Source organism: Phycodurus eques, chromosome 12, assembly GCF_024500275.1.
Source record: "Phycodurus eques isolate BA_2022a chromosome 12, UOR_Pequ_1.1, whole genome shotgun sequence".
Lineage (NCBI taxonomy): Eukaryota > Metazoa > Chordata > Actinopteri > Syngnathiformes > Syngnathidae > Phycodurus > Phycodurus eques.
Window position 1 is genome coordinate 10,273,053 of NC_084536.1, and position 16,189 is coordinate 10,289,241.

At 41.4% G+C, this 16,189-nt stretch overlaps 1 protein-coding gene across 2 annotated transcripts in view; it reads left to right on the forward strand.

Annotated features, from left to right (window-relative positions):
• The first annotated feature begins 387 nt into the window (after positions 1–387).
• Positions 388–16,189, forward strand: part of LOC133410303 (receptor activity-modifying protein 1-like) — a 49,780-nt gene continuing 33,978 nt past the window's right edge. For both annotated transcript variants that reach the window (XR_009769540.1, XM_061691271.1), the window contains exon 1: positions 388–886. Coding sequence is in view for 1 of the 2 variants with exons in the window: in XM_061691271.1 (XP_061547255.1) it covers positions 829–886 (58 nt within the window). In the remaining variant the exon portion in view is untranslated. The remainder of the gene's footprint in view (positions 887–16,189) is intronic.

Genomic DNA, 16,189 nt, shown 5'->3' on the forward strand with positions numbered 1-16,189 from the left:
GTAGCTGACAATGCAATTTTAATAAACCATGGAGGCTCTGCACCTGTCCAACCAGCAAACGCTACATACATTAAATTACACCTTGAATATAGTTTTACACCAACACTTGACTTTATTATCGCGTTTAGCTCTGTTACTCTTGAATACATATTTAACTGTGCTACACAACATCAAATAATACTTTCTTTAGAATATAGAATACTTTGTTCAAATAAAGTTGACAGTGACAAGTATCCAATGAGCCAATGGGAATCTACCCCAATGAGTGCACCGACCCCCATCCCGACACCCCTCAACCCGCCTCCCGGTGCGGTAATTGCTGTGTTTGGGTCTGCCCCCGTACGTGTCACCTCCGCCCATCCAGTGTGCCGTCCGTCCTCACGGTGGGGAAGGACACACACATCACATTCACGCACGGACAAGCTCTGTCGCCACCAGCTGCGGACCGTTTCAGGCTGCTGCGTGCGCCCCATGGCGCACCAAACGCTTTCCAACAGCGCGCACTGCGTGGAGCGTCCCCGAGGTGGAAGCAGGTAGCTGCAAATGACCCCCCCCCCCACGTACACCTCTCCACCTCCCTTGCTGCATGTCACGGTGGTGGGGCTCCTCACGAAGACTTCTTCTTTTGTTGTTGTTTTTTGTTACGACGCTTTCACTAACTGTGGTGGATCCGCACGCCACGCGTCTTCTTCGGCGTCCAGCAGGAGTCTTTACTGAGCCCCTTTGAGTGCCTCCTGTGCTCCCAAATAACTTTGTGTCTGGGGGTCTTTATTTTATTTATTTATTTATTTATTTTTTTATAAAGGGGGGCGGGGGGTGAGCGCCAGGATGGGAGTTCGGATGAGGGCAGCCCAGCAGAAACAGACGCTGCTGTGGATCATCGTGGGTAAGTCAACAACACAACAATGTCACTGCTGCTGCTGCTGCTGCTGCTGCGTGTCGTGACCACACAGGGAGAAAAAAGGGATTCATTATTACAAGTGAAACAACTTGAAAAGACACACACAAGTTCCACTGCCAAGTTCCATTTAAATGTCATGTTGTTATTTCATTTACTTTGAGATATTGGGTGTTGACATACATATTAATGCACATTATACAGCTGAATTTAAATTCATATTGTACTTTTGTATTTCAGTATGAATTGTTACTTGTTACAAGTTTCAATTATTCAGATTACGTTCAATACTGGTGACATGAACAACTTCCATTGCCATTTACTCAAATGTCTTGTAAAGTTACATCAGGATGTATTTTGAGATGTTATGTATGTATATAGATGCATATTAATGCACGATACAACTATCTGCTCAAAATCACAATGGCTTAGATGTTTAGTTTACTGCATTTAATACAATAGATTGTGTTCAAATAAAAAAAGTTATTTATATTGCTATTTTAAAAAAATGTTTTAAAAAATATACAATAATTTTAAAATGTACTTACTGTTATCTTATCATAACATATTTTGAAATAGTCCTTTTACATACATATTAATGTACTTTTTAAATTCATAACTTCACTTATCAGTTCATAATTTGTTTGTGTACTGCGGTTGTTCATAATCTTTCTTTCTTTGCAGTATTTTATTGACTCTTTTCAATAAAATTATCCAATTAGAATAAATATGCAATTACCTTGCATATTAGGAGAGTTGTGTAACTCAAAACAACTTCCCTGGTGATTTCCATAGTCATAACTCAGACTATTTTGGTGGGAGCTGGCTTTAAGTATTTCATTAGCTATCTTAATCTCTTTAATCCTTCGTCCAGTTGGCGCAACATAGCAGGGTACTTGATTTCATTTCTTCAGAACCAACATATTTGTATATCAGATCATATAAAAGTGTTTAGTGTCAAGACTGGAATGTGTGTAACTGGTTGCAATAAGGGCAGATGCAGAATCTGCTTTTATAAATAATAATAAGAAGAAGAAAAATCATCTTTTATTATCATGAACATGCATACGAAATTTGTTCTCTGCATCCCAGTGAACACATACACGTTAGTGGAACACACTGGAGCAGGGGGCAGCTGAAGCGCGCGGGGAGCATTTCGGGGTATCAGTGTCTTGCTCAAGGACACCGCAGACGGGAGTCCGGGGGATGTTGGCGGATGGTCCAGTCGGGGTCTTGAACCTAGGTCCCCCACGGTGGCAGGCGACGAGCTTAACCATTGGTCCGTGGCACATAGCGTTCTCTTAAAGGTCGCCAAATAACACATTTGTGTGCCCCCTAATGACTTGTTAAAACTGCCAAGGAACAAAGCCTAAATTACGCATCAAAGGGAGTGTTCAGGGTTATTCCTTTCCACTGAAATAGCGGAGCTGTTTTGAAACGTTTGTAGCTCTTTTTTTAAAACAAATGAATTTCTGCCACTGAGTACTTCTCCCTCTTTGTTTTGGACTTTTGTAAATAAAGAAGTGGAACGTGTAATTAAATTATGCCTATTAATTGACTAGCTTTGAGAACATACATAGTCCGGCCATTCGAGACTCCAAAAATAATGGTTTGTCATTGAGATCTGGGATCTTGTTGACACAAAATCCAAAGAGAGAGTTGAAAAAAAAATGTTACTTGTCTGCAGACACGAGTGTTTATTCACCAGGGTAAAGTTATGTTTAAGAAGTTGCATGGTTATATACAGTATTTATTTATACAGCCTTTGACAAATGAACCCCCACAGCACCTTAATTAAACTTCCCTGCTTCCGACAGTCAGCAGAGGGGCACTTGAGGAGTTGTGAATAGACATGCGCTTATGTCAAGCTTTGTAAAATAATTGTCTGCTAGAGCCTGTCCCTGAGGACTGAAACCTGGTCAGGTGACCAATGAACAGGGGCGTATTTAGACATGGGACCCTCCGCATCTGTATACTTCAAAGATTCTGGATATCAAGCATTAGCAACGAAAAAGTTTGAATTTGAGAAATTGTACATATTTCCTCAGCTAGATAAAGTCCTTAAAATCATTCCCATTGATTGTACTGTAATTGATAAGAACATTAATCCACTTTTAATATAATTTTCCATTTGGACCGCATTCATACTCACATCTTTGTGCTGAAAAGCATCACTGACACTGACAGCAGTGCTACTGCAATTGGCAAGAGCGTTTGGCTCTTGTTTGGCTCGCTTGCATTTGTCAGTTACGCACATATGATGTCACAGTGAAAAAGTTGACCCTTGGTAGTTTTGATAAATACTGTTTGTTTTCCTCTCATCTCCTCTCTACTGGGACGACTCTACCTCATTTTCCGCACAACGCGGCAACAATATTATTTACCTTTGCTACCGTCTTCCCGAATGAAGTCTGCCCATGTGTAGATTAAGCATTTTGATGCATTTTTAAGTGTAAGATTAAAACAATAGTCATTTCTTTAAATTGAAGACAACTTTATTTATCAGTTTTTATAAGATGTTTTGGGGAGGGCCTCTAAATCTGGGGCGACACTTTCCTATGTTTGCTTAATGATTAATCCGCCTTTATACCCACACATACACACACACACACACACACACACAGTATATACTGTATGTGGATATCAGATTGGACTCTGTATCGGGCAGATACTCAAAATCAAGTGACTTGACGCGGGTGTAAAAAGATATGATTGGACATCCCTACAAATGTTTATTTATTGTACTTTACTCCGTTGTTGGCACAGATTAGGAAGAGACTACGATACGTTCCGACTTGCGCACTGATTCGGTTAACATCGCTGCTGTGGAAACGAAACTCCGTCATAAACAGGGGAGGTCGTGTATTTGGGTTGAGTGTTACAGTTGATGTCAATGTGTTTCCACTGCTAACAGGAAATAGATTTTGCTGGTGAAATGTAACCAAGGTCATTAGCATGAGCGGCACACGCAAATACAGCTCCGTTGGTTTGTTTTGTGTTGACATGGGCTGTTCTGTAACAATAATGTCAATTACTAAAGGTGGTGCGACACTTTTCTGCCCTTTGTCAAGGATAAATTTGCCTTCTACTATCCACCACTAAATGCAGTGCAATTTTCCGTGAATTTTTGTTTTTAGAATACTTTTTTTTCTCTCTCTGTCTTGCAGGCATGTTTGGCAGCATATCAATAACTGATTCAGGTCAATACATCTCAAACCTTATCACTCGCTTTTGAACATGTATTGAATAACAACAAAGTCACCCATTTTTTCCCCATCTACATTTGATGTACGTCAAATAAATCCGCCGCTGACGTACCGAACAAGAGGACTCGTTGAGAGTCATTTGAGTAATCAAGGGGAGTAATCTGCTCATTTGGATAGCTGCACCGAGGTCACCGAAATGGGCTTAGACTGGGTCATGAGACATTATCTGGTGGGGCAGCACATAGCAAAGTTGGCTACTTTCTTTTCATCCAGTGTGGGACAAAGTTGAAAAGAAAGTCCTGAAGTAATTAGAGCGGATTGGTCAGAGAAATTTAAGCAAGCTTCCAGTTAATTATTCATTTTTGATTGGAATAAGTCCTTGGTTAAAGAGAACATTTTGTGTTTTTCTCTGTTTTCTTTCCATCTTACCATTTTCTGCGCTTGTCCTCGTTCAGATGAGCTTGAGCCTATCCCAGCTGATTTTGGTAGCGAGAGAAGTAGGGTACACCCTGGACTGGTCGCTAGACAATAAGTAGGCTAATATACAGTAGACAAATAACCTCACATTCACACCTACGGACAATTTAGAGTCTTTGGGTACCTTAAGAAGCATTTTTTTTTTGGATTGTGGGAGGAAGCTTTTGCACAGAAGGCCCTAAGCCAGGATTCCAACCCAGCACCTTAAGACTGTGAGTCAGATGTCTTAACCACTTTTTCCTCCGTGAGCCTCTGTTTTCGTTATTGCATCTTGAGTACATAGGCTACATTTTGCGTTTCAGTGTTTTTCAATGAGGCCAAAAATAAATGGCTCCAATATTTCCCATTCAGTGTTACCATTTCACATTTCAATTACTGTTACTATCGTATTAAGCATCTTTGAGAGAGTTAGTTGCCTTTCGGCTTTCCTTCACCGCAACAGCGAGCAAACGGAGGAAGTCGCAAGTCGAAAGACAACATCGGCGGCAGGCACGTATATGTGCAAAAGAATCGAGTGGAAAGCAGCCCAGATGGCGATGATATTTTTTTCACTGGCATACAAAGAGAACTAGGGCCGAAGCGTGGGCGTATTTTGCTTTTCATAAGACTGCGGATGGAACATTAATTCACGATAATTAGCTTGTGTGCAGAGAATGCAGGGGGGAAAAGGCTCGTAGTTTCAAACTGCACTTGTGGTCAGAATCAAGCACACAAATATAACTACAGGTACAAATCTCCTGCTTCTCTCATTTCTCTGTGTTTCCGGCATTGTGTGTGTGTGTGCATTCACACGGAATTGTCTAGAAGTTGCAAACTTTCTTCAGGGCTTAGAGAGACACAGTCCCAATTGAACATGAAGTTCTTCTCGGCAACAAAAGATGATCAAAAACTGATGTTTTTGTCACCGTTGAAACATTGAGACAAAATCTAGATGTACTATTTCTTGTATTTATGATGATATATATAGTAGATCGTTATAGTATATTTTTCACATTTATTACTCCTGCCGAAAAAAAATCGACTCTCGCTGTGGCGTGACTGATTCCGTGTTGCATTTTTATGAAATGAAAACGTGAACAATACCAAGTGGATTGTTTAACTGTAAGACATTGTTTGACAGACACTCATCAGACATTTAACTCATTCACTGCCAGCCATTTTCCAAGCAGAGCTCCCCATATTGCCAGTCGTTTTAGAGCATTTGACTGGATTTTCAAGAGCCAATAGAATATTGTGTTCTGTGACATTAAAAGCATCGAACTACCAAAAGAAATAGTAGACTCTTCTTTCACCAGAAAAAAAGTTTTTTTCTAAGGTTTTCGTTCTTTAGTAATCAACAATGAAACACGGGTTGGTTTCACCAGTCAACAATTTCTGACCAAAAAGATGAGAAAACGTGCTTTATGTGAAAAGAAACACGTCAAGCAGTGCAGTCATTTTGCAGGGAATAGTTTTTGTGTTTGTAACATATATATATATATATATGCATGTCTCTTATGTTTAGCCTTAGCTAATGTTTATCCATAACTGTATGGAGGGCGAACACTTGTCCGTTGAAACAAAGATCTATGGGAATCGTCACCAGGTTTGTCCATGAGATAAATGTAATCTCCACAGCTACCAGAAAATCTGATCAGTTTACCTATCATATCAGTTATCACCTGCAGTCCTAAACCATGCACGACTTTCCCCTCCAGTATTGAGGAGCTGCCTGCCCTGGCAAGCTTTTCACTCCTCAGGCTGCAAATCTGTCCAATTTTAACCTCCTATCAAAATGTAGAGATTTGTAATGGTTCTCATCATCTCCTTCGAACATATGAGCTGTAGCTAAATTATCACTTCATGTCATCTGTGGGGCAAAAAAATGGTCACCCATGAAAATCCCTATACCGCTTTCATGATACCCGATCGCCGACACAAAGGAGAATAGCCTCGGAGCTGTTTTTATGCACGCCCCCTGCCTCTCGTTCTCTTGGCATTAATCTGTTTCATGATTGCTTATGTGTGAATGCCGACAATGTCTGTTGAGTAGTGTATATGTGTACAATTCTGTGGACAGCGGGAGCGCTGTTTTTCATCGTCAGGCCTGAGCGGCTAATGAGCAAGTGTTGAGGCGCTGCTGTTTACTGGAGCATGTAAGTGTGCATGTGCGGGGCTCTCTTTGTGTGTACATGAGACTCTGCTTTGTATGTTGGTGTCCATAGTGTAATAGCTGCACTTTGGCAGGGCACATTAGAAATCACCGTATGTTGTGACAAAATACATTTTCACACTTGCTGTTCATCTACATATGAACACACACATCATGAGAGAATTGCACAGTCAGACATATTTCTTAGTTATGTGACTAAGCATTCATACAAAATAAATAATCCAAAATAAGACTTAAGACTTAAGTATTGGAGCACTTAAGATTGGTATATAATCTTTATTTTAAGTGATAATTTTTTTCACATGCAACTTGAAAGCCCAGTGAACTACATTACATTTTCCGCTAAGGCTAAACATAAGAGACATCCAGATTATATACTTTACAGTAGTACCTCGACATACACATTTTTCAAGAAATGATTCTTTTTGTCTTGAGTTGGGAGCAAAAATTTGAGTTATGAGTGGTAGCTGTGGTGGCAGCGAATTTCACAACGAGCAGCAGTTTGGCAAATGTTGAACATCCATTGACTTCTGCTTATCTGGGGTCGGGTCACGTGGGACGTAGCTTACGCCTAGATCAGACTACAGTATTTTCGCCCCGATATTGGCCCGATTTGCTATCGCGGGTGATTTTCCAGATCGGGCCCGTCATATTTTGTCGGGAACGACAAAACTTCTTGTAGTGTGACATAATCCACGACCTTCGATTTGGCCCTACGAAAGCCCTCCTTCCATCCATTTTCTGAGCCGCTTCTCCTCACGAGGGTCGCGGGCGTGCTGGAGCCTATCCCAGCTGTCAGCGGGCAGGAGGCGGGGTACACCCTGAACTGGTTGCCAGCCAATCGCAGGGCACATAGAAACAAACAATCATTCGCACTCACAGTCATGCCTACGGGAAATTTAGAGTCTACAATTAATGCATGTTTTTTGGGATGTGGGAGGAAACCAGGAGTGCCCGGAGAAAACCCACGCAGGCACGGGGAGAACATGCAAACTCCAGACAGGCGGGGCCGGGGATTGAACCCGGGTCCTCAGAACTGTGAGGCTGACGCTCTAACCCTATGACGCTAAAATGAAAAGTCCAGAAAAAAGTTAGATTTTTTTGGGGGGATATCTCGTGGAGTAGTGTGACCTATCAACGACTATTCTCCGACAGCACACTTTGACGTTGACCGATAGCATTGGGTATGGTGACTGGCGCTTCACCTTTCCGTGCTTGCCGTTGTCAACATACAGGAAGTCCTCGATTTACGAACGAGTTCCGTTCCTAGGCTGGCAACGTAACACGAATTTCCACGTAAGTCGGATTTCACCGTTAAAGTCGAAATTTATGGTGAAATACTTCTGTTACGGGTATTGTCCCACGTGATTGTAACAGCAAGCTCAGTGTGTATGGGCGTGTGCGTCGGTGTGTGAGTGAGACGGGACTGCGCAGGCGTCGTCCGGCGAGACTGTGAAGGAGGAAGGAGTGCGCGCAAGTGTGCAGTAGCAAGTGTAGTGACAGCGACCGGGGAAGAGTAGCGATTAGCGGAGGACCCTTTGACGTTGAATATGCACAGGAGCTAATAAAGCCATTAAAGCAGCAAATCGGTGCTTTGTACCTTTATGGTTGCCGCCACCCAGCTCAGGTGTGCAACGAAAGAAGGGAGTTAACCCCTGCGTGTCCCGACCACGGTCAGTTGACCGTAGCAGGAAAGGTTAACACTTTGTATAAAGAAACTAAAATACATTAAAATAAAAAAATAAGATGCTGTACTTACCATTACTGGTGAGAGCGTGAAAAAAGGATGGCGACAAAGGCAAAGATACTCCCGGTGCACAAACACAGACAAGCACTATGCACTAGCTAAGCAGAAACACTATGGTGCTGGGGACAAAATGGCGGATAAGGCACGGGCTTCGTAAAGTCGAAACATCGTAGGTCGAGTACGTCGTAACTTCCTGTACTTGGTCATTGTTGTGAACATTTATTCACGCGCACAAACCAATGTTTACCGAAATTTAAGAGCATGATTGGACAGAACGCTGGCATGTTCACGTACAAACGTTAAGTGTTAGCACTAGCTTGCTAGGCTACATAACGGTTTGTTGCCTGCTGTGAGCCGTATTGTATTAAAACTATGTGAACATACAGTACCTCAAGCAATCCTTGAATGGATAGCCCAAGACATCATCTCCCGAGCACCTGGTGGCACCACATGTTTTTTCCCTCTTTTTGTTCTTTTATTCCCAATATTGCCGCGGCGATCCATTGTTTGACAACAACTTGTTGTCGCCATGGTAATGGTTGTATCCAGGTGCTGCCGGGTGCATTTTTGGAACTAGGCAGCTAACATAACATTTATTGTTAGCTGCCTATTTCCAAAAATGCGTCAGTGAGTAGAAAGTCGTAATTTCCATCCCACTGTTACATGTAGTCAGACAAAACGAAATAACCATCTTTTCTAAGCCAAAGGTTATGCAAAGCTGTCGGGATAGCATAGAGTAGCATTAGCTAACAGCATTTTTAAGAATTCGCTTCTGATCACTCGGATGCGTGAATGTTCGGCAAACCTTTCTACATGGGTGGGGGTAATTTCAGTATGTTTGTACCACATGCAAACATAAAAGTATTTGAAAAAAAGAAGAAGGAAAAAAAAAATATATCTATATATATATATTCATTTTATCTATTTATTTCTTGACCAACTCTAACTTAGCCTTTTTTACCATCTGTTTTTTGAGAGAACTGAAGCACTTTCACATCCCAAACGATTTATTTCCATCTGGTCACATCAGATGGTCAAGGCTTTACCAACACTGCAGTGTAAAAGGTCAACATTACTACTAGATTTCTGCTGTCCCACATATTAATTAAGGAATTAAGAAGGAAGATCAGTTTGGAATTTGGGAAATGTGAAGACATAAATGTAGAACAAATGTGTAAGAATGTAACTAAATATTTCCCCCCCCTTTTTTCTTTTCCAATTCCTCCTGTGAGCTCGTCCTTATCCCCGAAACATCCAAATATCTTGAGTAAAAAATTTTCTGTAAAGATTTGTAAGACCTACTCACAGCGCTAAAGTTAACCATTATGGAAAACTGTGATACTGTGAGATCAGTATGAGGCTGAGCCTTTAAGCAAGCACACAGCCAAATACTGCAACAGCAAAATATGTTATGCATGGATGCACGCTAGCAAACATAAGCACGCACACACGACGAATTATCCGATGCAAGTATGAGATTGTGTATATCTGTAAGAAAATGAGCTTTTGTGACAACCAGTAGCACACTAAAAGTGAGGGCACACACAATTTTAATATTACAACAGAAAATGTGATTGCTTTGCTTTTAGTGGCTTTTTTTTTTTAATATACTAAACTTGTAAAACTGACACAATGTCTTGCTATTTTTCTACATTGAATCTAGGTGCATGACTTGACTTGAGACTTCAGTCGGCAATTTTAGGACTTGGGACCGGGCTGGGCTGAAGCTCATGAAAGTCTCAACTGACTTGAACTATATGACTTGCCTGTGTATACTTTTGAAAATATGCATTTTCATTAATTTATTTGTGTGGAGTGCGTACAAACCTGACAACAAACCAGTATGTGATGATGCCAAGTGCAGAGGCCACTGCATGAAACAAGTATCATGAAGGAATCGCTAAAGATTCTTAAACTTGGCTTCGAGGATGATGTTCTGGATAAAATTGAGAAAAAGAGAATGGCGACATGTAAGGTTTGCAACTCGAACAGAAGAGACACAACAACTACGACATCATTCCACCAGTCACTACAAAAGCCACAAAGACAGCTAAGCTACAGTATGTTAACGTCACGGTTTGGCTAAGCGATAGCTGGTCAAACCTTACCGAAGCTTCATGACGGTTCTGCGTTTAATTGAGAAGACGATAAATAGACTTTACAGTGAAAAAGACTATGTGATTGTGAACATGTTAGTCCAGTTTAGTACCACAAGTACAGATACAGAGTGAAAAGTGGCAAACGTGCGAATATATAGTACATTGTGTGGCTTTACTCATGGCTTGCTTAACCCAAGTAATGACTTCACTCGATTTGGTTGATATTTAGTGGTGACTCGATTTGACTTGTTTGATTTTTGTCACATTAACTTGGTACTAAACTTGAATTTTAAAACTTGAGACTTATAACTTGCATATATTGTAAGTGACTTACTCCTGCCTCCTCATTGCAGGAACACTAAATACTTAAATCTGCCTGTTGAATGTGTTTCCTGGCATCTAAAAACATGTTTAAGATCTTCTGCATGAGAAAACTAATCTCTGTTTTGCTCCTAGAAGATGTCAAACTAGATAATCTTTGCCTTGGTGGCAATAAGGCTTGCCAGTCAACTGGGACGTTTTAGAAAACCATTTCAAAAGCATGTAATGGGAAGTGCTGTGTGAACAGATTAGAATTATAATCTGAATTTGTGAGGGAGATTTGACACTCGATCGCTGCAGGTGGAAGCTGCAGTGGCGCGAGGAGCCAGAACCCAACTCTGTTGCTTGCCATGAGAGAAAAGCTTAGTGGCAGAATAAATATACAGGCAACGTGGTGACAGGAAGAAGGATTGAGTTAAAGTCTTCGAGACCGAGTTGTACTTTCACTATAAATTATGCGGAGGAATTCTAGCACCGTCTTGTATTCAGCAGCCGTAACATCATGCTAATTTTCGGCTGAAGACAGAGGGAGGATTAATTTGGCTCTCCGCGTGTTCCCTTCCTTTACGCCTGCTGTTTCCTTACCAGGATTTTCAATTCAATTACACTTCCCAGTATTGAAAGTATGCCAATGTTATTAGTGGGCCTAATCGCAAAATCATAATGCCATTCTGAAACAACAACACCCACTCGCTCACTCTCCTCCTTTCCTTTTTAAGATACGCTTTTGTTCCCATGCCCTGGAAAATCAGATGGGACAGGCTCCAACGCACCTGCAACCCAATAAATATTAGAGAAAATGGATGGATGGAAGGCAAATGAAATATACATTTTCCTGGAGAAGCTTTATCAAGCTCATTATCTTGAAAGGCACACGCACGACAACGGCGCCGTGTTTCACTCGTATTCTTCCAATTGCCGTTTGCAGATGAGCATTTCCCCTAAAATCTCCTCTTTGTGACCCGTTTTCAAATCATTTCAGTCTCCAAAATGCCATTGTCATATAACCTCAATTTTAGTTGAAAACATTCTACTGTAAACATCCCCTTAGTCCCGCGTAGCGCCCAGCGCATCAGCCCGAGATCTGACTTGCCCTTTCGCCGGCAACTGTGTGCTACTGCCGCAACAGCCTAACTGGCTTAGTAGCATTCTATAATGGGATTACAAAACCAACACCTTGGCGGTGCAAACACGCATTGTGGTTTCACTGAATGAAAACATTTGTGGATTAAACTTCAAAAGTCTTCACTGAGGTCAACCAAATGGGAAATACAACTGTGATTTAAGTTGTTTGAAGGGAAGTGTGATAACGCACTATCCGCTGCGGCAACCGATACTAGAATAAGTTTCTAATTGTTCCTCGCCCGTCTATCCTGTGGGGACTTTGGGAGGGTCCCGCATGTATAAAGTACACAGGTATTAGAGAGCTCAATACAATAGGGTCACCTTATTCCCATAGTAAAGATGGTTTTAAGTGATTTTCTTTCCCACAGTTGAAAGTCGTTTCTCGAAAAACACAAAACGTGTCTAACTTTCTTCTGTAAAAATACACAAATGATTACAGCACACTTAACATCCACCTGTACTGGAGGAATCAATAATTAATGCTGGTGTCCCATCGTCCCGAGTGCGAGAACAAAAGACAATTGATGTACGGCACAGCGATGGAGGGAGATTTTCACTATTTGAGATGGACCGGGTTGCTTGAAAGTGGTGGAAATGCGTGATTTTTGCATTCTGAACAATATAATTTTATTATTATTATTCTAAGCAAAGGCAGGGCTTTCTGTTTTGACAATGACAAATACATATTGGGTGAGCTGGGTCCTTTAGGCTACTTCCTGTCTGGTCACTTAGCAATCACCACCAAATATGGATGCCGCCATTGTGGGCAACGCAAAAATTGAGTGCCGTGTGTAAGCACCTAAAAGCGGACCTTCTCATTCGTGGAGAAGATCTTGCGGACACATTGCCGTGACGTCACAATTCATCAAAATTCCAAATAGCTTGCTTAAAGACACATTTTTGAAAATAGCCAGCTCACAAAAGTGTTTACTTGGTTGTTTATTTCACATCTTATAGGTGGGCAGGCACTGCAGACACCAACTATTAAAAAGACACATTTCGATAATATGTCCCCTTTAAATGTGTGAAAATAATTACGTGAAAATTCAGTTTGTAATTTAGTCAGGAACAAAAACAACCATAGCGAGGGCATTAGCTTTTTAACCCACATGATTGGCCACTTAGTAAATCCTTCACTGCAGGAGTTGAGATAACAAGCTATATGATTTTGGGAGCTGTGAGGCAGTGCAGTGACATTTTGGGCGCAGTTAACTCACTTCCATCCAGAAAATGTCATTTCTTTCATTCCATTACTACTTCCACCACGAAAGATTTTAATGACTTGTATCAGTTGTTCAAGTTCCAGAGTCTAAAATGTCACTAGTCCACATGGTCAAACAAAATAAAATAACAAAAAGCACTGAATTACTCTTTGAGCATAAGGAATAAAAGAAAGGATTAGTGGTTAAGCAGGCTTGATTGGATGAACACTCTTGTCAATCAATGCCAACCATATCAACAATGTCAACATGCCGTGCAGCAGAAGACTTTTTGTTAGAGAAAAAGTTATAGAAATTAGAAAAACAAACGAGTACGCGTAGTTTCAGGAGATGCTTTGGAACAATTTGAATCTAAATTGGAAAGCTTGTTGTGTTGCACCCTTTTTTCCTAGCATGCATAATATTGCCGGGAGTGTTGTGTGTTGCTAATCTGCTGAAGTTCCGCCTTGCCGCTCTTTTAATGTGCCCAAAGTAATGAGACACAGATTAGTCTGCAGGTACTGTAGTCAGCCATTTATTGCCTGGCTGTGGACAAAAGTGTTGCCAGACTGTCTTATCTTGTAGTCTTTATCTAAATCTGTATTTTTAACTTGCACAGCCATAACCTTAAATTACTATAAAACTGAAATTGAGACACAAAAGTCTTTACAATTGCTTTTGGATTTTGCACGCTCTTGTCTTAGTCCTGGCAGTGTGCAAGCCCTCAAGGGTGGGTAGGAGGGTACCGACAATCTTTTCAGCAGTTTTGATTGTCCGTTGCAGTCGGAGTTTGTCCTTTTTGTAGCAGCACCAAACCAGACTGTGATGAAAGAACACAGGACTGATTCGATGACCGCTGTGTAGAACTGCTTCAGCAGCTCCTGTGGCAGGCCGTGCTTTCTCAGAAGCCGCAGGAAGTACATCCTCTGCTGGGCCTTTTTGAGGACGGAGTTGATGTTGATCGCCCACTTCAGGCCCTGAGAGACTGTAATTCCCAGGAACTTGAAGGTCTCGACGGTTGACACAAAGCAGCTGGACAGCGTGAGGGGCAGCTGTGGCGAAGGATGCCTCCCGAAGTCCACGATCATCTCTACAGTCTTGACCAGTCTTGACCATTTTTCACTGATATAGAAGCATATCCTGCTGCCTTTTGTTTTCCCCGATGATTCCATGTCGCGGTCTGCCCGGTGAAGATGAAAACCGGGAAGCATGACGGCGCCATCGGGTACAGCCTCACAAAGCCAAGTCTCCGTAAAGCACATGGCGGCGGAACGTCCGAAGTCTTTACAGTCTTTATCAGAAGATGAAGCTCGTCCATTTTGTTGGGTAGGGAGCGTAGATTCGCGAGGTGGATGGACGGGAACGCCAATCTGTATCCTCTCTTACGTAGCTTCACTTGGATGCCTGCTCGCTTCCCTCTGTGGCGTCGCCTCTGCCTCAATGCGCCAAAGACTGCAGTCGCTGCTCCGGTGAGTAACTCAGGGAAACAACTGAGCGGATTTGCGAAAGTTGGTGAAAGAAAGTCCGGAGTAGCCTCCTTGATGGTTAACAAGTCTCCCCTTGTGTACACAAGGTAACTCAATGTGCTTTACATAATTAAAAACATTTAAAAACAAAGAAAATAAACATTTTATAAACATTTAAAAACAAAGAAAGTAAACATTTTATAAACATTTAAAACAAAGAGTAAAATGTTTTTAAAAACAATTAAAACAGCGTACAGTGCAAGAAATATCATTCGAAAGTGGAAATGCTCTAAAAAGCATTGGAAAAAAGAAGAGTTTTTAACCTGGTGCTGCCATCACTTCTGTTGGCAACTTATTCCATTTGTGTGCAGCATAATAGCTAAATGCTGCTTCACCATGTTTTCTTTGGACTCTGTGCTCCACTATTTGACCTGAGTCTGTCGACCTCAGAGCCCTACTGCGTTTATAGTCCATTAGCGTTTCTTTCATGTATTCAGGACCTAAACCGTTTAGTGATTTATAGAACAGTAGCAGAACTTTAAAATCTAGTCTAAAGCTGACTGCAAGCCAGTGTAAAGACTTTAGAATTGGAGTAATATGCTCTGATCTATTTGTTCTGGTCAGAACCCGAGCTGCGGCATTCTGAATGAGCTGCAGCTGTTTAATGCTCTTTTCCATTTAAAGCTATACAGTAATAGGGCATATAATAAAGCGCCATGTTTTGATTTAAACAAAACTAAATTTCTGCGAGCGGCTATAAACAGGAGATTCGTGACGGCGACGTGAATCATTTCCTCCGCACAAAGCACTTAATCCAGTTATTTATATAAAAAGGATTTATTGCTAAACTACTATGGATGCATAAAGAATAAATGAGGGATTGTGACAAAGGAACAATACGTGTTGATAGTAAACACAAGGCAATAATAATGAGACGTAACAGGAAAACTAAACAAAAGGCAGTTCAGATAAAAAGGGTAAATATTCTGCTAATGTTCGATTTATACCAGCCCAATTTCTGGTGCATCAACCCCTTATGCTGATAATGCAATATGATGTCAATCGGAAGACGAGCAGCGTTTACGTCTGGGATCGATGAATTGGAGCTAGAGAGACTCGATACATGGTGACCAACATTTCCGTGTTGACATTCTTTTGTTTAAGCAAATGTCAGTTCGCACACATTCTCGAATAAAGTCCAAGCAGACGTTTGCGATTGATTGTAGTGTTCATTCATCACAAAATGAGTCTTTGTTTCGGAACGCACGTGTGTGTCTTAAGGAATGTGGCCCTGTGTGAAGAGAATGTAAAGAGGTTGTGGCATGCAATGCCTGTTCGCTGAAATCTTGACCAGATACCTGAGATGAGCAAAACCAATACAGAAATTGTCCTGGGAGTCGAGGTCTTTAATCATCAGTCTGTTTGAATGGTGAGGGTCGGGCCCAGAGTCACATATCCGAATTCTGTCGCTTGACCCCATGCAGTGTGAAGCCTGCCTG